This window comes from Palaemon carinicauda, chromosome 2, assembly GCF_036898095.1.
Source record: "Palaemon carinicauda isolate YSFRI2023 chromosome 2, ASM3689809v2, whole genome shotgun sequence".
Lineage (NCBI taxonomy): Eukaryota > Metazoa > Arthropoda > Malacostraca > Decapoda > Palaemonidae > Palaemon > Palaemon carinicauda.
In genome coordinates this window covers 36555554-36577116 of record NC_090726.1, presented here as the reverse complement: position 1 = coordinate 36577116, position 21563 = coordinate 36555554, and the positions used below count along the sequence as shown (strand labels likewise).

The 21563-nt window shown below is 46.4% G+C and overlaps 1 protein-coding gene across 3 annotated transcripts in view; it reads left to right on the top strand.

Moving 5' to 3' along the window:
- LOC137623863 (tripartite motif containing 13-like) overlaps positions 1 to 21563 on the top strand; it is a 101722-nt gene that overhangs the window by 60167 nt on the left and 19992 nt on the right. For 2 of the 3 annotated variants that reach the window (XM_068354680.1, XM_068354672.1), the window contains exon 3: positions 16211 to 16372. The exons of the other annotated variant lie outside the window; for it this stretch is intronic. In XM_068354680.1, coding sequence (XP_068210781.1) covers positions 16211 to 16372 — 162 coding nt within the window. The remainder of the gene's footprint in view (positions 1 to 16210; positions 16373 to 21563) is intronic. 3 annotated transcript variants of the gene reach the window in all.

Sequence of the window (21563 nt, the reverse complement as noted above, 5' to 3'; positions counted from 1 at the left end):
CCTTATGGAGGATGAGCTTACTGATGCGAGCTTATCCCAAAATGCGTTTTTTCCGTACCTGGAATACAAACCATGCTATTTATTAGGGGTATTATTTTCGGCGTATCTGAAATGACGAGCCATTAAATTTTAACGAGGGTTTACTACCCACACCGCTAGTTAAGTGGGGGTAGGGAAGGGTAGCTTGCCCCCCCCCCCCCCCCCCCTCTCAAATACCTGTGCTTGAGCCCACTTTGCTCTCGGCTCGGATGGTGGTCGGGCGTGTCCGCTCTCATCCTCGCCGTAATTTGGCAGCCATTTAATTGCTTTTGTCTTTTCTTTTTCTAGTTCTGCATATGTGAAGTTGGCCTCTGCGAACATGCGCACCTGCCCTGGGTTTCCCGACCACCCCTGTGGAACAGTCATGTCGGCGGTCGAGACTGATCCTCAAGCCCTTTGTCCTTCTTGTAGGGGCCAATGGTGTGATAGCAATAACAAGTGTAGGGAGTGGTCTACCACCCAGTGGGAGAGGTTTTCGCGACGACGGAAGAAGTCCAAACGGGATATTTCTCCTTCGAAGGTTGCTTTGAAAGGAGAAAAACCCAAGGCCTCTTCTTCCGTTGCCCAAACCTCCTCCGAAGCTCCCACTCGGTAGGTCTCTTTCGAGAGACCATCGAGTGGTAGCGTAGACCGATGTATTGTTAACCAACCTCGGGACTCGAGAGATGACGTTGCTTCCCCTAGCGAAGCAGCTCCACCTCTCCCCCCGGGGGAGGATATGTCACTAACCTCCCTTTTTCAGCTTTGGTCCTCCTTGGGGCTTATGGGTTTGCCCGCCAAGGAGGTTTTGGATTTGCCGATGTCTAGCAATCGTTGTCACCGTCAGAGGTTGATCCTCTGTCTCTTGTCGACGTTGTGGTGTCAGAGGTATCCAATACGGTATCACCCATCACCTCTTCCACTCCAAACTCTACGGTAGCTGATGGCTTAGATTCTCCCGTTCCTGTTCAACCTACGAGGAAGAAACTAAGTCCATTGTCAGTCTCTCCTGCTAGTGTTTCTTTCCCTTGGGGGAGTTCACTTACAGACACTCCTCTTCGGAGGACTGCAGAAGGTCAGCTTGCTGATCCAACGGCCCCCAGAGGGCGCATTCGTTGGAAGGGTCGCCTTCTTCTTCGCCATAGAGGCCTTCCTTCACCTACGGTGAGGAGGCGCCTCTTTAGTTAAACATCTTCTATGCAGTCCACGTCAGAGGAGCCTCGAGACCAATCATCCATCACTGCTCCTGCATTGGTCGTGGACCTTTCTGCAGATCATTTGTGATCTCCTTCGGTGGAAGGTCGTCCTTTTAAAGGACACGTCGACCTTCGATCCGACAGACCTGCCGACGCCGTTTTTACATAGGCCTAACAAGGCTCCACCAAAGCACGCTGTTGCGCGCCAACAACATATGCGCTACGCGCCAACGAGACCTGACGAACGGTCCTTAGTAGCTCATTAGGCCCCATCACTAAACCCTAACACAGGGCATCAAGGGCGTATGCGCCAACATGCGCATACGCTCCAACAGGAGCATAGCTCCATCACGCGCTATGCACGCCCTCAGGCACATATGCGCCCACGTTCTCCTGCGCGGCAGGTCTTGCTGCGCGCAATGTGAAAACTGTGCCCACACGCCCTGCGCTTACGCGCCAACATTCTCCTACGCGATCGCGCCCAGCTGCGCACCAACACTCACCTGCGCACCAGTGCTCACCTGCACGCAAACCACCTTCGTGCCATCAACCTTCTACGCAATGGCGCTCTCCCGCGCGCCAACAGTCTCCTGTGCGCGCACACGCGCCCAACATCCAACTCTCCTGTGTGCCATGCTGTGCATCATCATACGCCAGGTAAAACCTCCGCGCCAACGATCTACTGAAAGCAGTACTTCTGGGAAGTCAGCAATGCTGGCTTCTCCCACGCGCCAACCAGTACCAACGCGCCAGCGCTCACCTGCGCGCTAGCCTTCTGCGCGCACGCCCTGCGCACACTCGCCCATCCTCTCCAAAGTGTGCGCGCCAACCTTTTCCCGCGCTCCCGCACGCCCCACATGATCCAACTGCGCGCCCGCGCGCTAGGGATCTTTCTCCTGCTCGCGCCCCCCCCCCCCCCTACAGCCGGCATAGATGCGTGCGAACTCTCTCCTGCGTGCCCGCGCACTCAACGTGATAATCCTGCGTGCCCGCGCGCCAACAGTTCTCCCGCGCGCGAGCGCCATTATTCTCCCTCGCGCGAGCGCCATTATTCTCCCTCCCGCGAACGTCAATATCCTCCCGCGAGTGACACTACTGAACGACGTACGTCAAGGTCGCCATCGCCTCATTCCCCTCCCCCGTAAGCGCATACCACCGCACATTGTGGGAGAAGGAAAACATCCAGAGGGGTCCAGGATCCCAAACCCATCACAGGCGAACCCACCAATGATGGTGATCCTCCCAGGGATCCTTCAATCCCTGTCCCTTCAAAGAGTATGTCTGACAGCGCGTCTGTCAGCCAACATCCCTGGTTCTGTGCACTAATCAGAGCCGTAACTTAGGCTTTCAAGCCTTTCTTCTCTGAATTGGGACACAGAACCATGGCTTCTTCTACCCCTTTGAAGAGAAAAAGAGGAGTTCCAGACACGGTCACTTCCCCAGGGGTGAAACTGACTCCACGCAGACCTTCAAGGCAGGTTCCTTCTTTTCCTCAGACTGCCTCTCCTTCCCTTTCGGACGAAGATTTCCCGTCCCTAAAGGAATCACGCTAAGAGAGACTTTCCCCCATCGCACCAATGGGGGAAACCTCTCCTCGCACCGAGGGTTCTACTCAGTCGAGGATTGAAAGAAACATGCCACCCTTGTCAATGTTGGAGTCCTACATTCTTCCCAGGAAGGAATCTAAGGACTAGGATGGAGCCAGCTAGCCACTCAGGGAATGTCCGTGACTCTCCCCAAGAAGAGCCTTTGGGGATAGAAGGAGACTTCGCTGCAAGTCCTACAGCAGGAGGAGACCAGCAAGAGTCAGAACATGCGTTTTGGCAAGTTCTGACTCTAATTAGGGCTCCAACGGGTTTTCTGACCCAGAGATCCCTCCTCGAGAGGGCAAGGACACTACTCAGAAACCCTCCAAGACCAGTGCAGCACTGCCGGGGTCTCAGGGGATTAAGAGTACCAGGAACAAGATCTCACAACAGCTCTCCGAGATGTCCTCCTTCAACCGTTCCGGTGCCACCAACAAGCTCCTCCCACCTCCTCGCGTACAGCAGAGGAGGTACTTCGAGATCCTTAAGGAGCCTTGTTTAACTCTTCCTCTTCACCACTCGCTGGAAGAGCTAACCAGGGGAGTCCCTCTTAAGAGACTCTCCAACCGGCAGTCTCATTCTCGGCAGCCGAGATCCTCAACCAGGAGAAAGTTGAGAAGTGTGCTATGCAAGCCACTTCGTGGCTCAATATCTGGTGTGGGACCTTAGGTATCCTGACACGTTCTGAGGACTTCAAAGAACGTACCAGGAAAGCTATGGAAACCTTCCTTCTCTCAGGTACTCGCACGATTGAGTTTCTGGCCCACCAAGTCTCGAACTTGTGGGCAAATACCATCCTGAAACATCGGGATGCAGTAGCTGAGAGATTCCATCAGAAGGTCCCTAGCGCCGAGATCAATAGGCTCAGACATTCCTCCCTAGAGGTATCCGTCTTGTTCAAGCCTAAGGATGTGGAACATGCCGCTGAGAGGTGGAGGAAGTCTCATCAAGACTCCCTCCTTCATAGGGCTTTAACATCCAAGCCCTATAAGCCTCCAGCACCACAGCAGTCCCGTCCAGTCAAGACCACTACAACGACTACAGCAGCGAAGACCTTGGTGTCTAAGCCCTTTCCTGTCAAAGAAAGGAAAGGCAAAAAGTCCTCCAGGGGAGGCAAGAATCCTGGAAGAAGCAGCCAAGGCCGCAAACCCTAGGATAGGCAGTCCCCTTGCATTTCCACCAGTGGGGGGATGCCTACAAAGTTGCTCAAACAGGTGAAAGCAACTGGACAATCTCCGTGATCAGTCTAGGCTATCGCGTCCCGTTCATAACATCTCTACCTCCCCTAACAACAAATCCAGTTTCATTGAACTCCCTTGCCATGGGATCGGCAAGGGGGCAAGCCCTTCGGGCAGAAGTCCAGACCCTGTTGAAGAAGGGCGCTCTCCAAGAGGTCCTCGACGGATCCCCAGGCTTCTTCAGTCGACTCTTTCTTGTAAAGAAGGCGTCTGGAGGCTGGAGACCAGTCATCTATCTCTCAGCTCTGAACAAATTTGTCAAACAAACTCCGTTCAGCATGGAGACGGCGGACACGGTCAGACTAGCAGTAAGACAGCAAGACTTCATGTGCACACTGGACCTAAAGGACGCGTACTTCCAGATCCCAGTCCATCCGTCTTCGAGGAAGTATTTAAGATTCAGCCTAGACAACAAAAAGTACCAGTTCATCGTGCTGTGCTTCGGTCTCTCCACAGTACCACGAGTCTTCACCAGAGTGTTCCCCTAGTATCATCTTGGGCACACAGGATTGGCATCCGTCTCCTCCGTTTTCTGGACGACTGGTTAATCCTAGCATACTTGGTGTCAACCCTTCTTCAACACTGAGACAAACTTCTGAGACTTTGCCAAGATCTGGGGATCATGGTAAATCTGGAGAAGTCTTCACTGCTTCCCACTCAAAGACTGGTATACCTAGGCATGATTATAGACACCACTCTCCACAAAGCCTTCCCATCAGACGACAGGATAGCAAGGCTGAGGAAGGTCGCAAGACCTTTTCTCAGACGAGAAGAACTTCCAGCCCTACCATGATTATGTCTCCTTGGTCACCTTTCATAGCTGGCCCGTCTAGTTCCCAATGGTCGCCTCAGGATGAGATCCCTCCAGTGGCGACTCAAGTCCCGGTGGAATCAAGCGTACGACTCCCCGGACATCCACATCCTATGGGACCTGCGGAACTGACTGATCTCCAGTGGTGGGTAGCAGACAAGAACCTACGAAAAGGAGTGGAGCTTCTCGTCCTCCCCCCGGATTTGGATTTGATGCTCTTTTCGGACGCTTCAAAAAAAGGGCGCGGGGCCCACGTGCTGCACCACATGACCTCAGGCCTCTAATCAGAGTCAGAAAAGTACCTCCACATAAATTTCCTAGAGATGAAGGCCATCTTTCTAGCCCTTCAACAGTTCTAACAGTACCTGGCAAGTCACTCTGTGGTGGTGATGAGCGACTACACCACAGTAATGGCCTACATCAGCAAACAAGGAGGTACTTTTTCGCAGCAACTATCCCATCTAGCAGTAGAGATACTGAGATGGGCCGAAATCCACTCGATACGACTATCAGCACGCTTCATTCCGGGCAAAAGGAATGTGCTCGCCGACAACCTGAGCAGAGCATCTCAGATAGTGAGTACCGAGTGGTCTTTGGATCATCAAGTAGCCAACAAAGTCCCGACTTTGTGGGGTTCTCCGACTGTGGACCTCTTCGCAACGGCCCTGAACTTCAGGCTCCCACTGTACTGTTCCCCAGTCCCAGACCCCAAGGCTCTCTGGCAAGATCCTTTCCAACAACGGTGGGACAACATCGACGTTTACACCTTTCCCCCGTTCTGTCTGATGAGGAGGGTACTCAACAAGACCAGAACATAGGTCAATCTTTCAATGACTCTCATAGCTCCGGTATGGCATCATGCAGAATGGTTCCCGGACCTTCTGCAACTCCTAAAGAAGCCACCAAGAGAACTCCCTCCACGACACAATCTACTCAAACAACCACATGCCAACATCTTCCACAAAGCTGTAGGTTCACTACGGCTTCACGCCTGGAGACTATCCAGCATCTCCTCTCTGAGAGAGGATTTTCGCAACAAGTTGCGATCAGGATGTCTGGACACCTGCGAAAGTCTTCAGCAGCAGTCTACCAGGCAAAGTGGAAAGTCTTCTGTGTTTGGTGTTGGGGAAGGGGTATCTCCACTTGATGCCACTATTCCAACAATAGTGGAGTTCCTCGTGTATTTGCGTAAAGAAATGCTCCTTTCAGTCTCGGCAGTGAAAGGCTATCGCTCAGCCTTAAGTCTCGCCTTCAGACTGAAAGGAATGGACATTTCCTCATCGCTAGAACTTTCTCTACTCATACGTAGTTATGAACTTACCTGCCCTCAGTCGGAAGTGAGACCTCCCCCATGAAACGTGGTTCGAGTTCTCAGGTCTCTTAAGAGACTTCCCTATGAACCATTAGGCCAGGCATCAGATCGCCACCTAACCGGGAAGACGGTGTTCCTGCTAGCTTTGTCCTCGGCCAAGTGAGTCAGCAAACTTCATGGTCTCGTATGACATTGCCCATTCAAGGGGATGGGGGGAGGTAACGTTCACCTTCGTCCCTGAGTTTATTGCTAAGACTCAGAATCCGGGAGTAGCGGATCCTTGATTCGACTCCTTCCGGATTTCTAGTCTCCATACTGTAACAGATGACCCAGAACATCTCTTACTATGCCCAGTAAGGAGCTTGGGGCTGTACCTCAAAAGAACAGCCGCAGCCCGTCCTCCTGTGCCAGCACTATTTGTCAGCACAGGATGGACTAAGAGGAGGGCCACCAAGAACACTATCTCTGCATGGATTCCCAGGGTCATTGACCTGGCACTGAATCCAGACCCTCCTCCGTCACGTCGCCCCAGAGTACATGATGTCAGGGGCATAGCTAGGTCCCTGGCCTTCAAAAGAAATTTTCCAGTGACGCAGGTTCTTCAAGCTGGGGTGTGGAAACGCCAAACAACGTTCACATCCCACTTTCTCCAAGACGTGACCCACAGGAGACTCGATACGTTCTCTATCGGTCCTCTGGTGTCTGCACAACAGCTGGTTTAAGACCTCAAGCTCCTTATTGGACAAGTAGCAGAAGGTTGAGGGCATTTTTACCCGGTTTTAGTCTGCATGAATGAAAAGGTTTGACTGGCCCTTATTCTTTTCTTCAGCATCCCCTCTCTTGGGGAAAGCAGCATCCTGGGTTCTCTGCATAGCTGACCTCAAACCACTGCAGGTAAACCATGCTCCTTTGTGTTCCTAGTATTAAGATTAATACTGTTACGTCCCCATACCCTGACGAGGTGGTATTGGGAAAGTCCTAGTCTACAAGTTTCCATCTAAAAAACTTCAGAACAACTTTCTAGGACGAGTCACACTTCTTCATACCTTCACACACAGCTTGCGTAGGCCGCGGACCTTGCGTAGCAAGGTTTTAGCGAGGTTCAGGGACTCCTTATTTCTTGGGTGCTTACACACTCAAATAAGGAGTCCCCGGGCAAAGCCAAAAGCCAGACTGGCTGGGACGTCCACCCTTCCTAATGGGTGAGTCACCCCTATTAAATAGCGTGGTTTGTATTCCAGTTACGGAACAAATGACAAATTCGTAGATAATTTATATTTTTCCTAACTATTTAACCAAACTTGCCCGCCAGCCCTATCCCCCTTGAAGTCTTACCTCCAAGCAAAGTGAGCTCAAGCACAGGTGTGTGAGAGGGTGGGGTGGGTAGCAAGCTACCCTCCCCTACCCCCGCTAACTAGCAGTGTGGGTAGTAAACCCTCGTTAAGAATTAATGGCTCGTCATTTCAGCTACACCGAAAGTAATACCCCTATTAAATAGCTAAGGTTTGTATAGTTAGGAAAAATACAAATTATCTACGAATTTGTCATTTTGTATAAGGGATGGCCTGTTTAAGGAGGAGGGGTCTTGGAGTGCAAGGAAAATTCATTTTGTAAAATTCCTGATAAGTCAAGTTTTCTTTTAAAGAATAAAAATGTAAAGCTTCTCTTGATATTTCACATGATTGGAATTGGTGCAAACATTGCAAAATTTTACCTCAGTGTTGATTCCCTGTAGAGCTTTACTTTTTCCAAAGTGATTTACTTTCTTTTGTTTTCAGATATAACTTTTTAAGATTTGTTGGAAAATTTGGAATTCTTACACACACCACACACTCAGATTACCTTGAGCTTATCTCCAGCCGCTTAAATTTCTACTTATCATTTTTAGTTTAGCTGGGCTTGGAGTAGCCAGGTTTATTAGTGGTAGTATGTTGGCCAGGGCACCAACCACCCAATGAGATACTACCATTAGAAAGTTATAGGGTCCTTTAAATGGCTAGACAGTACTACAATGGATCCTTTTTTTCTGGTTACGGTTCATTTTCCCTTTGCCTACACATACACTTTACGGTTCATTTTCCCTTTGCCTACACATACACAAAATAGTTTGGCCTATTCTTTACAGATTCTCCTCTGTACTCATACAGATGACAACACTGTGATTATCAAACAATTCTTCAGCCAAGGGCTTAACTACTGTACTGCACTGTAATTGTTCAGTGGCCACTTTCCCCTTGGTAAGGGTAGAAGAGACTTTAACTATGGTAAGCAGCTCTTCTAGGAGAAGGGCACTCCAAAATCAAACCACTGTTCTCTAGTCTTGGGTAGTGCCATAGCCTCTGTACCTTGGTCTTCCACTGTCTTGGGTTAGAGTTCTCTTGCTTGAGGGTACAATCAGGTGCACTATTCTATCTTACTTCTCTTCCTCTTGTTTTGTTAAAGTGTTTATAGTTTATTTAGGAAATATTTATTTTAATGTTGTTACTGTTCTTAAGATATTTTTCCTTGTTTCCTTTCCTCACTGGGCTATTTTCCCTGTTGGAGCCCCTGGACTTATAGCATCTTGCTTTTCCAACTAGGGTTGTAGCTTAGCAAGTAATAATGATAATAATAATATTGTAGACAGATTATATGAAGGCAGATTCATGTGTAGTCTGTTTTTGAGTAGTTATGTTTATTTGTAGCTAAGGTTGTATGTAACCACATTTCAAGTAGCCGAGTTTATATATAGTTAGTTGTTCCGTAACTGGAATACAACTCTATGCTATTCATTTAGGGGTATTACTTTCTGCGAGGCTGAAATGACAAGCCATTAAAATTTCGCGAGGGTTAACTACCCACACCGCTACTTAGCGGGGACGTAGGGGGGGGGGGTAGCTTGCTACCACTCCCACTCACACACCTGTGATTTAGGTCACTTTACTTTTGGCTCAGATGGAGACGGTTGTATCCGCTCTTCATCCTCGCTTATTCTGGACTGCCATTAATTTTTGTCTTTTAACTTTCTTCTTCTTATATGTATATATATGAAAACATTTTTAATGTATATATATATATATATATATATATATATATATATATATATATATATATATATATATATATATATATATATATATATATATATATATATATATATAGAAATGTTGTAAGTTTCCTTTTCAGTGTTTGTGCTGTGCATGTGATACGTATATAACAGGTTCTCAAGACACTTGCGCAAGGCCGTGGAACCTTCCCTTCCGACCTCTCCATCGGTCTTCCTGTAGGCATATAACCTACCGTTGACTCGGCCGCCGCCGCAGGGGAATCGTCATCGTTTGGACCCTCCTCATTCAACTGTTGTCTTCGCCTTTCGCTCTTCCTAAGGGAAACATGTATTACTGAGCGAAGAGAGTGTGGTCTCTCAGAGAGTGACTACAGTCTTTCTCTTCTCAAGGCCGTTCACCTTTTATGTTCCTCCGACAGTGTACTAACGGGGGAGCATCTTTCCCATTCGTGAGTTAGGTTGCGCTTCCGATTGTTTTTCTCAATTAAGTAAAATTATAATTGTTTGTAATTTTAACTTTTCAGCTTCTTCTCCGTGGGGAGCAGTTCCCTTCGGAGGATCAGTGGTTCTTCCTATTAGTGAACATTTTTAGCTGATTACAATAATAGTAATTCTTGTTTTATTACAGTTACACTCCGCTACCCTTCACCAATCGATGTCGACCGGAGAAGGGAGGGCGCAATACTTATTTTATGTTTGTTCCCTCGGTGGTCCCTCTTCCCGTCATGGACTAGGTGTTCCTCCCGATGGAATTTTCTGTTTCATAGTTTATTTTATTTTTCCTCAGTTAACAATGCAGTTTTCTTCGTTCGACTAAGAGTGCCTATGAAGCAGAGCTGTTCTGTTCATGCCTGGGGAATCTGCTGTCACTGCCGCCCTTATAAGACATCATCCCTTTTCTTAGAAGTACGCCCGTGGCAACACCTTATCAGCACTTCATCTTCTTGGAACTAGCTCCGGCTACGCTTCCTCAGGTAGCGCTCTCTTCAGATCATCTGAGAGTGCAACCAGGAGGTTCGCCTCCAGGGGTTGGACAACTTTCCCTTCAGAGGGAGTGTCCTCCCCAGTACTCCCTTCCGAGGGAGAACTTCGCCTAGACTACGCTCCCCCCTTGCTGAGTCTCTCTTCCTTTAGAGGTGGATCATAGTCTTAGGCAAGTTTCTCCTGCAAATTGATCACCTCTCTCGTTCGCGAGAGGGGCCACTCATAGAGACTCATTTTCGGAGGATTGTTACTGCTGAAGGTCAGCTTGCTGGTCCACCGGCCCTCATGGGCGTCATCTGTTCCTGTACTTTCTCCTGACGACGCTGCAGCTAGTCCTTGGACTTTGGTCCTGTACTTTTCCGTGGATCGTTCGTGATCTCCATCAGTGGATGTTCGCCCTTCCAAAGGGCACATCTCACTTCCTGATCGTCCTACCAGCTGACCTGCCGACCTACCAACGCAACCTCCCTCACAGAGAGCAACGTTTGCCAGCGCACCAGCCAACCTACGATCACCGGCGCAACAGAGCTCACCAAACCTTAGCACACACCCGGTCTCCTACTCGCCCAACAATCTCCTGCGCCTGCGCAGCAGCACTCTCCTGCACCTGTGCGGCAGTGCTCTCCTACACGCCAGTGCTCTCCTAACCGCCAGCACTCTCCTGCGTGCCAGCATTCTCCTGCGCTCTATCACGCTCCCGCACGCTTTTGCCATTGTTGTTCTATGCGCCAGTGCTCTCCTGCGCGCCAACAATCTCTGCGCACCAGCTTTCTCTGTGCACCAACTCTCTCTGTGCGCCATCACTCTTCCGCACGCGCCAGCTCTCTCCTGCCCACCATTACTTCGGCACTCGCCAGCAGTCATCTACGCGCGCTCGCCCCAGCACTCTTCCGCCCGCGCACGTGCGCCAGCCCTCTTCCAAGCACGCGCTTCATCCCTCTTCTGCCTCTTCCGCGCGCGTGCTTCATCCCTCTTCCGCGCGCGCTTCATCCCTCTTCCGCACGCACCAGCAGTCTTCCACGCAAGCGCGCCAGCAATCTCCCACGCGAGCGCGCCAGCAATCTCCCACGCGAGCTCGCCAGCAGTCTTCTTCGCGAGCGCCAGCACTCCTGCTCACGCACGCTAGCAGCTTTCCTCGCGCATTCTAGGGAGACTGCACAAAACCTTACACAGTGCCTTACTGTGCGCCAGCGCTCTTCTGCGCACTTGCACTCTCTGATCCAGCACACTCCTGCTCACTTGCGCTCTCAGATCCAGCGCTTGCCAATGCGCCAGCTCTTCACAAAGACCCAGCGCTCACCATTGCGCCAGCTCTTCACAAAGACCCAGCGCTCTTCTGCGCTCTCAGATCCAGCGCTCTCCTGCGCTCTCAAATCCAGGGCTCTCATGCGCAGTTGCGGTCTCAGATCCAATGCGCCAGCTTGTGCCAAAGAGCCACCGCTCACCTACGCACCAGTGCTGGCAGATCCAATGCTCGCCAATGTGCCAGGTCTTGCCAAAGAGCCAGCGCTCACCGGGGCACCTGCGCTTGCCTTCTCTCCAGCGCTCTTCTGCGCATTCACCGAAAACTGCACTTCAGCAGAAACTGAGCACTAGCATCATCCTGTGTGCTATCGCTCCAGTACTCTCCAGCACACTCGCGCAATAGGCAAAAAGAATAAAAACTTTTTGACAGGTCTCCATCGCCCCATTCCTCTCCCCGCAAACGCATAACAGCATGGGTGCCGGGAAAAGAGGGAAGAGGCTACACAGAAGGGTTCAAGATCCCGAAGATTCCATCTTCCAAGGGGAATCAAACGCATCTACCATCGGTCGAGACTCCTCACAGGGAACTCTTGGTCCCTTTCTCTTCAGGAGTTTTTCTTGACAGTACCACCGTCAGCAAACAAGAAATCATCAACCGACTGATCGCTAGATCACTGTTTGCTGATCCCTAGCTCGCCGATCGCCAGATCGCCAATTGCTAGCTCATCTCTCTCTGATCATTGACCTCTAGTCTCTCCCATTGCTAACGATCTCCGATTGCTAGCGTGCCGATCGCTGATTGCTAGTCAATAACCAGTCATCAGCTAGATGATCACTAGATCGCCGATGGGCAGCTCATCTTTCTTCGATCATCCACGTCAGCTTGCTGATCTTTAGCTCACCGATCACCGGTCCGCGATCGATCACTGATCATCAATGGCTCACCATCACCAACCGACTATCATCAAACCATTCTGATGTCTCTCAGGGCTTTCCAAGCAGATTACCAACTCATTAATCGCCAACCTTCCTTGGCTGACTGACTAGAAAGCCTTCATCTGCCTGTCAGTTACCATCTTCGGCTCACAGATCGCCGATTCATCGATCATCGACAATTCGCCAGCAGTTCGTGACTCGGACTTACTAGTCAACCTCTGCCTGTGGTTCCCTAGATCAGAAGGCATACAACACACTTCTTGCTACTGGCCGTTCGCCATCACACCAATCTACTAAAGTGATCGGCAAATGATTGACAACCCTCATCAGCAGCTTGTCGACAGGTGACTACTTGCGAGCACTCTCCAACTGCACAATAACCACGATACCCAGCCGTTAACCATTGATTAACATTCGCCAGACTGATGCTGCTCTAAGGAATAGCATCAATCCCATCAGGGCGCATGGTAGGGTTAAGCGTTGCCTTACTTCTATCTGTGGAAGGAGTTCTCTCCCAGGGAAGAATCCTTACACAGGGTATCGCGTCCCATCCTTTTAGCCACGAGTCAAGACCCCAGCGTCAACAATCTCCCATGCAAAAGGATCCGCAAGGAGCTGTCCCTTTAGGTCGATGTCCACACCATGTTGGAGTTCGGACAAGGGCTAAGACCACAGGTCTTCATTTACACGCTGGACCTAAAGGTCGCATACTTCCAGGCCCAAACCATCCATCTTCTTGGAAGGATTGAGGATTCAGTCTAGACAAACAAGAAACACCAGTTCAGAGCACTGTGCTTCGGTCTTTCCACTGCACCCATCCTGGTCACACTGGCTCAGCTTCTGTCTCCTCCGTTTCTGGACGACTAACTGACCTTAGTAGATTCGGTGGCAACTTTGCATTAGCACCGGAACTGCTGAAGTCTTTTTACCAAGATCTGGTGATCTAGGTAAACCTGTGGAAGTCTTCCCTACTTCCCTCTCAGAAGACTGGTGTATCTGGGAATAATTCTAGACACCAATCTCCACAAAACCTTCTCATCAAAGACTGACGTAGAAAAGTCACAAGACCCTTTCTCAAAATGAGAAGAACTCCCAGCCCAGAGGGACTTGAGTCCGATTGGAATCAGGCCTTTGATCCCCCAGACATTCTGACCCCCAAGGGACCAGAAATTTGGAAGAACCTCAAGGGATGGGTGTCAGTCGAGAATCTACAGAGTGGTATAACCTTCTCATTCTTCCCCACCCCTTGGACTTGATGCTGTGCTTAGAAACATCAAAAGAAGGTAGTAGGGACCATAGTGCTGCACCACACGACCTCAGCCCTTTGGACAGAGTCCGAAAGTACCTTCACTTAAATCTCTTAAAGAGATGAAGGCCAACTTTCCGGTCCTTCAACAGCCTGATCAGTTCCTAACAGGCCACTCAGTGACGTGATGAGCGAAAACACCCCACACCACATAGAGGCTCACTTCGACAAGCAAGAAGGAACTTGCTCGCAGCCTCATCCCATCTAGCAGAATAAATACTAAGATGGGCCAAAGTCCGTTCGGTACCACTAGCAGCCCGCTTCATGCCAGACTAGAGGAATGTGCTCGCTGACAATCGGTGCACAGCATCTCAGATAAGGTGTAACGAATGGTCTTTGGATCACCTTGTAGCCGACAAAGTCCCGACTTTACGGGGTTCTCCAACTAGGGATCTGTTCGCAACGCCCCTGAACCTCAGGCTTCCACTGCTCCCCAGTCCTAGACCACAAGGCTCTCTGGCAAGAAGCATGCCAACAACTGTGGGTACAACAATGACGTTTACGTCTCGTCCCTGTTTTGTCTGGAGAATGGTACTCAAGAAGGCTAGAACATCGGTCACCCTCCCAAGGGCTCTCATAGCTCCGCTATGGCATTACGCAGAACAGTTTCCAAACCTTCTGCAGCTCGTGATAGAGCCTCCAAGAGAACCCTCTCCACATCACAGACAACCACACTTCGACATCTACCACAAGCTATAGCTTTGCTACGATTGTACGCCTGGAGACTACCCAGTACCTCCTCTCTCACAGAGGCTTTTCGCAATAAGTTGCGAAAAGGTTGTCTAGATATCTGAGGAATTCGTCAGCATCAGTCTACCAGGCAGTATATCGTCTTCTGTGGTTGTTGTCATGGGAAAGCGTATCTCTTCAGTCGATACCTCTATTCCAGCAATAGCGGAATCCTTGAGTGTATGCAAGAGGAAAAGCCCCCCCCCCCCTTTTCAGTTTCAACAGGTAAAGACGATAACTCAACCTTGAGCCTTGCCTTCAAACTGAAAGGAAGGGACATCCCCTCATTGCTAGATCTTTCCTAACTCATACGGACTTACAACTTGCCTTTTCCCAGTCGGGATTGAGACCTTCCTCTCAGAACATGGGTCAAGTTCTCCAGTCTCTAAGGAGACTTCCTTATGTTCCAATTCACCCGGCAACAAATTTTCATCTGGTTTAGAAGACAGTGTTCCTACACACTGACAGCAGCCATACGAATCAAGGAACTTCATGGTCTCTCTTTCAACATCGCCCATTAATGAGAATAGGGAAAGGCAACTGTACTTGGGGGTAAGCTATGAGGTTCTACCTTAAGAGAACGCCAACAGCCCACCCGGGTCCCTTCTCTTGTCATCAGCACTGGGAGAGACAGAAGGAAGATCACCAAAACTTCATCTCTGCTGGATTCACAGAGTCATCAATTACGCCCTGAATTCAGATCCTTCTCCAACATGTTGACTCACGATGTCAGGGGCATAGCTATGCCCTTAAGGTAGATTACTCTGTGACACAGGTTTTACAAGTAAGGGTGTCAATGCTCCAGGTGACTTTCATAACCTTTCTCCGGCAAGGCGTGACCCACAGGAACTCGATACGATCTCTATCGGTCCTGTGGTGGCTGCACAACAGCTGGTTGTATACCTCAAGCTCCTTATTGGACAAGTAGCAGAAGGTTGAGGGAACTAAATTTTAATGGCTCGTCATTTCAGTTTCTCAAAAAGTAATACCCCTAAATAAATAGCAAAGGTTTGTATCGTTAGGAAAAATATAAATTATCTACGAATTTGTCATGTTTATATCCATCTTCTTGTGTAGCCAGGTTAATATGGAGGTAGTTTTAGAGTACAGTACCCAGGTTCATGAAAGTCATCAATGAAAAAAATAAACATTCTATAAAATTCCATTGAATTAAAAGATATCTACAATGAATAAAGATGCTTAAAATTTCTATTAAATAAGAAGTAATTAAGGAACACTAAACATTCTTAAATTTTCCAAATGCGTCATTTTTTCATTTTAACCAACATATCTGCCATGCTTTCCTTATGACGAAACTACTTCAAAGTATTGACCTACCTCTACTATCATGAAAACTCTTTGACCTTAAAGACATGATTCACTGTAAACCTCAAAAAGTTCACATTATTCATCGAGTAGGTGGAAGAAATCATTTCACATATATTCTCTGGGTAATCAGAACAACATTAACATGTAAAATACAGGTGTGAACGGGTTTGCCATTGTAAGAATTTGTCATTTCCTCAAATCGGACAAACCTTACAAAAATTATTTTTAAACATTTATTTAAGAATTCTAGCAGTTTTGTTGAATTATGCTTCCAATATATTATCCAACTGTAAATATATTACTTATATTTCAAATAACATTAATGAGTTGATCTGTAGAGATAATCTGTTGGACAAATTGACTGTTGATAATGTAGTGTTCTATCTAATAATATATTTATCATTTAAAAATCTACACACAGTAGTTTTACGTGTGAAATCTGAATAAGAAAGCAGAATCTTTTCCATAAAACAGGGGCTGAAGTCACTGGAGGAGATGTTGAACGTCCTGGAGACATTGAACGTTACTGAATCCCACCGCAAAGGAGATTTACTATTGACTTCAATTCATTTAGATGATAAACTAACCATTCTAGAGAAGTTCACAAAAAGTAAAGAGGAGGCTTCTAGCGTCACTGTAAGAATCTTTGTTGTTTTTATTGATTTTCATAATGGCATGAACATCTAACGTAACTTTTAATACAAATCCAGTATTTTAGCATTTTACATTATAATTTATGAGTGTGTAATGTAAACCTTATGCATTGTATGCTTTTAGAAGATTCTCTTCTCCACAAATGTCTGTTATGAAACTAGTTTGGTGACTGATGTAAGGGTTGTTTTGTTCGAATATTCTCTTACCCACAAATGTCTGATATGAAACTAGTTTGGTGACTGATGTAAGGGTTGTTTTGTTCAAATATTCTCTTACACACAAATGTCTGATATGAAACTAGTTTGGTGACTGATGGAAGGGTTGTTTTGTTAAAAGATTCTCTAACGCATAAATGTCATATATGAAACTAGTTTGGTGACTGATGAAAGGGTGTCTCCCAAAAAAGCAAAGGTAACCAACTTGCAAAGTTAAAACCTTTTAATGTATATGCACTTTTATGACTGGTTGTAGTTGTCAGAGCATATAATCCATTGTGGTTAATAGTTTGTCACTAGGGTTTAAACATGACTTAATTACTGGGGCTTCAGTGATGTGAATATTGAATATGTAGGGTCCAGCAGATATCATATGCAATATATTGGCAATACTACCTCTCCCATGTAAGTGATGACCACACCCAATATATGTAGCCTACAAGGCAGACTGAAAGATACGCCCTACCTACACATGATGCTGTGGTTTGGCCTAGAACACAAGCTTGTTGTATATGCAGATGATGCTACAGTACTCTATTTGCATCAATTCCATCTCCTGAATCCCCTAATGAAGATCTAGTTAAAATTAGTGCTTGGTGCAAATTTAGGGTTATGAAATTAAACCCTAACAAAACTCAAAGAATGATTGTAAGTAGGTTCAGGACAGTGGCTCCTCAATATCCAGGTCTTTGCATTGAAGTTTTTCAACTATATAGAATTCCTTTAGAATTTTAAGCTTGATTCTATATTATAAATTTACTTTTGAGAAACACATTCAGCCCTTTTCTTCTTCAATTGCACACAAAAATGGCTCATTGAGCAAGTCTTTCAAGATTTTCGTTGATGAATTTATTCTGAAGAAATTTTTTAATTCTTTCATTCTACCCTGTTTCGAATATTGTTTTCCTGTCTGCCCTAAAGCTGCTGACTCTCGTGTTAATTTGATATTAATCTGTGGCACTGTCGTATGGTTTGGACTGTGGTAGAGTGTGGATGTGTTGCGAGGAGCTCCGTTAAACACTCGCCCTGAGTCGTGTTTTTAGCTTTCTGTTTCTCGCTTAGAATATCATTGAAAAGATATTAGTTAATCTTATGGAGAAACCTAAGTGATAAGAAACAGTACGCTATGTTTGTTCCTAACTATTTCTGCCTCGTATGTGAAACCACGGATGGAGACCAGAAAAAATGGATTGGATGTGAATATAATAGACTCTACCATAAGAAATGTGGGCATATAGTGACAGGCATCGCTATTAATGAACGGAATAACCTAGATTGGTTTTGCCCACACTGTGTATGTGAAGCCAGACAAGCAAATTTATTAATATCAAAATTAAAGGAAGATGTGAATGTGAGAGGATTGGCCCTGAACGAACAAGACGCAGAAAATAGATGGAAAACAAACTTACAGACCTTAGCACACACGCAGCGAATTCTACCTAGACTACCGACCTCACTGAGAAAGTTGACATTCATGCCATGGATATGGAATCAATTAAATCAACACTTCAAACATTGATAGACCGGAGAATTCGACATTTGCTGACAAAGTTAAGGGAAAAAAATCTGTTGATAATTAAGTCAACTAATAACACAACTAAAATTACTGAAAGAAAACGAGGTTGAACAAGCACTTAAAGACAATCCTATACTTAACACGAGGTCAATTACGAATGGAAATGTTGTTGTAAACTTTGCAAACAAAACGATCAGAGAAGAGGCGGCAAACAAAACTCAGACATTGGTGGCTGACACTGAAAAGAGAAAAATTGGAAAACTAAAACCATAAAATAATGATATGCAATGTCTACAATGATGAAGATGATTTAGTAAATGCTTTGATTCAAAGAAATCGCTGCCTGAACCAAATCCAAAATATAGAAGAGAAGATAAGTGTAGTCCTGAAGAAAAATGCCCGGGGGGGGGAGACCACCCACTATACGCTGAAATGGGATCCTGAAGTTCAGAAGGCTATTCATGATAATGGGGACAAAGTTTCGTTATGATGGGGTCTCATATCATACGTGATAGGTACCACGTGATCACCTGCTTCCACTGTCAGAGGTATGGACATTTTGAAAAAGATTGCAAGTCTAAGAATGAAGATAGAGTCTGCGGCAAATGTTCAGGTAAACACTCCACCGCAAATGTTCAGGTAAACACTCCACCAAGGAGTGTACTTCGCAAGTGTCAAAGTGTATAAACTGCTCAGAGTTAAACAATCCAAGTGACCACATAGTAAATTCTAGAGACTGCAAAGCTTGTGACTTGGAATTTAAAAGACTAGCAGAAAATATGGATCATGGTTACTAAGGATGTTATAAACTGTGGCTATGTAAATATACAATCTGTAGGTAACAAGACTATTCAAATTCGAGAACTGATAAACGAGAAATATTTAGATATGCTAGCATTATCTGAAACTTGGTTAAATAACTCGGACGAGGCAAAGATCACTGAAATGACTCTTCCCACACACACCTTCTTTCACATACCGAGAGGTAGGTCTGGTGGGGGTGTTGGACTCTTTATCCATAAAAGTGACTCAAGTCTCAAAATGTTGAAAAGAACTGGTGTAACAAGCTTTGAATATATAGAAATAAACTTCACGCAAAAAAAAAAAAAAAAAAACAGGAAAATATCCTTTGTAACAATCTACAAACCTCCTAGAACGAACACTAGTATCTCATTTGAAGAATTCCGTGCTCTCATTGAGATGATTATCATGGAGGAAAATGAATTAGTTATCTGTGGAGACTTCAATTTTTGGATGGATTACGCATCAAATCCTGTGAATAATGTCGACTGTACAACTACTTCAACTGGGCATATGTTGGACTTAGTTTTAAGTGATGACATGAATAATATTGTATCTGATATAAAAAGTTGAAGAAAAATGTACTATCTCCCCAGTACACAAACTTATAACGTTTAGTCTACCTCTACAGAAACATGCATTAGTACATACCAAGGCACTTCCCCTAATTTTTGGGGGTAGCCGACATCAAACAACTGAAACAAAAAAGGGAACCTTTTCTCTCTACGTTCCTCCCAGCCTGACAAGGGACTCAACCAAGTTCCGCTGTTACTGCTAGGGTGTCACAGCCCACCCTCCCCCGTTATCAACCACAGATGAAGCTTCATAAGGCTGAATCCCCTACTGCTGCTACCTCCGCGGTCATCCAAGGCACCGGAAGAAGCAGCAGGGCCTACCGGAACTGTGTCACAATCGCTCGCCATTCATTCCTATTTCTAGCACGCTCTCTTGCCTCTCTCACATCTATCCTCCTATCACTCAGAGCTTTCTTCACTCAAACCTTGACCTTCCTCTTGTACTTCTCCCATCAGCTCTTGCATTCATCACCTTCTTTAGCGGTTTAGCAGACAGCCATTTTCCATTCTCTCATCATGGCCAAACAACCTCAACACATTCATATCCACTATAGCTGCTAACTCATTTCCTACACCCGTTCTTACCCTCACTACTTCGTTCCTAACCCTATCTACTCGAGATACACCAGCCATACTCCTCAGACACTTTATCTCAAACTCATTCAATATCTGTCTCTCCGTCACTTTCATTCCCCCATAACTCTGATCCATACATCACAGTTGGTACAAACACTTTCTCATACAGACCTCTCTTTACATTCATGCCCAACCCTCTATTTTTTACCACTCCCTTAACTGCCCCCAACACTTTGCATCTTTCATTCACTCTCTGACCTACATCTGCTTCCAATCCACCATTTGCTACAACAACAGACCCCAACTACTTAAACTGATCCACCTCCTCAAGTAACTCTCCATTCAACATGACATTCAGCCTTGCACCACCTTCCCTTCTCGTACAACTCATAGCCTTACTCGTACCCACATTAACTCTCAACTTCCTTCTCTCACACACCCTTCCAAATTCTGTGACTAATCGTCCAAGCTTCTCTTCCGCGTCTGCAACCAGTACAGTATCATCCGCAAACAACAACTGATTTACCTCCCATTCATGGTCTTTCTCGTCTAACAGTTTCAATCCTCGTTCAAGCACTCGAGCATTCACCTCTCTCACCACTCCATCAACATACAAGTTAAACAACCACAGCGACATCACACATCCCTGTCTCAGCCCCACCCCCACTGGAAACCAATCGCTCACTTCATTTCCTATCCTTTCACATGCTTTACTAACTTTGTAGAAACTTTTCACTGCTTGCAACAACCTTCCACCATCTCCTTATAAGCTCATCACATTCCACATAGCTTCCCTATCAACTCTATCTTATGCTTTCTCCAGATCCATAAACGCAACATACACCACCTTACCTTTTGCTAAATATTTCTCGTATATCTGCCTAATTGTAAAAATCTGATTCATACAACCCCTACCCCTACTAAAACCACCCTGTACTTCTAATATTGCATTCTCTGTTTTATCATTAATCCTATTAATCAGTACTCTACCATACACTTTTCCAACTACACTCAACAAACTAATACCCCTTGAATTACAACACTCATGCACATCTCCCTTACCCTTATACAGTGGTACAATACATGCACAAACTCAATCTACTGGTACCATTGACAACACAAAATGCATTTTAAACAATATGACCAACCATTCAAGTACAGTCACACCCCCTTCCTTCAACATCTCAGCTCTCACACCATCCATACCAGATGCTTTTTCTACCCTCGTTTCATCTAGTGCTCTCCTCACTTCCTCTCTTGTAATCTCTCATTCATTCTCATCTCCCATCACTGGCACCTCAACACCTGCAACAGCAATTATATCTGCCTCCCTATGATCCTCAACATTCAGTAAACTTTCAAAATATTCCGCCCACCTTTTCCTTGCCTCCTCTCCTTTTAACAAAGTTCCATTTACATCTCTCACTGTCTCTTCAATTCTTGAACCAGCCTTCCTTACTCTCTTCACTTCTTTCCAAAACTTCTTCTTA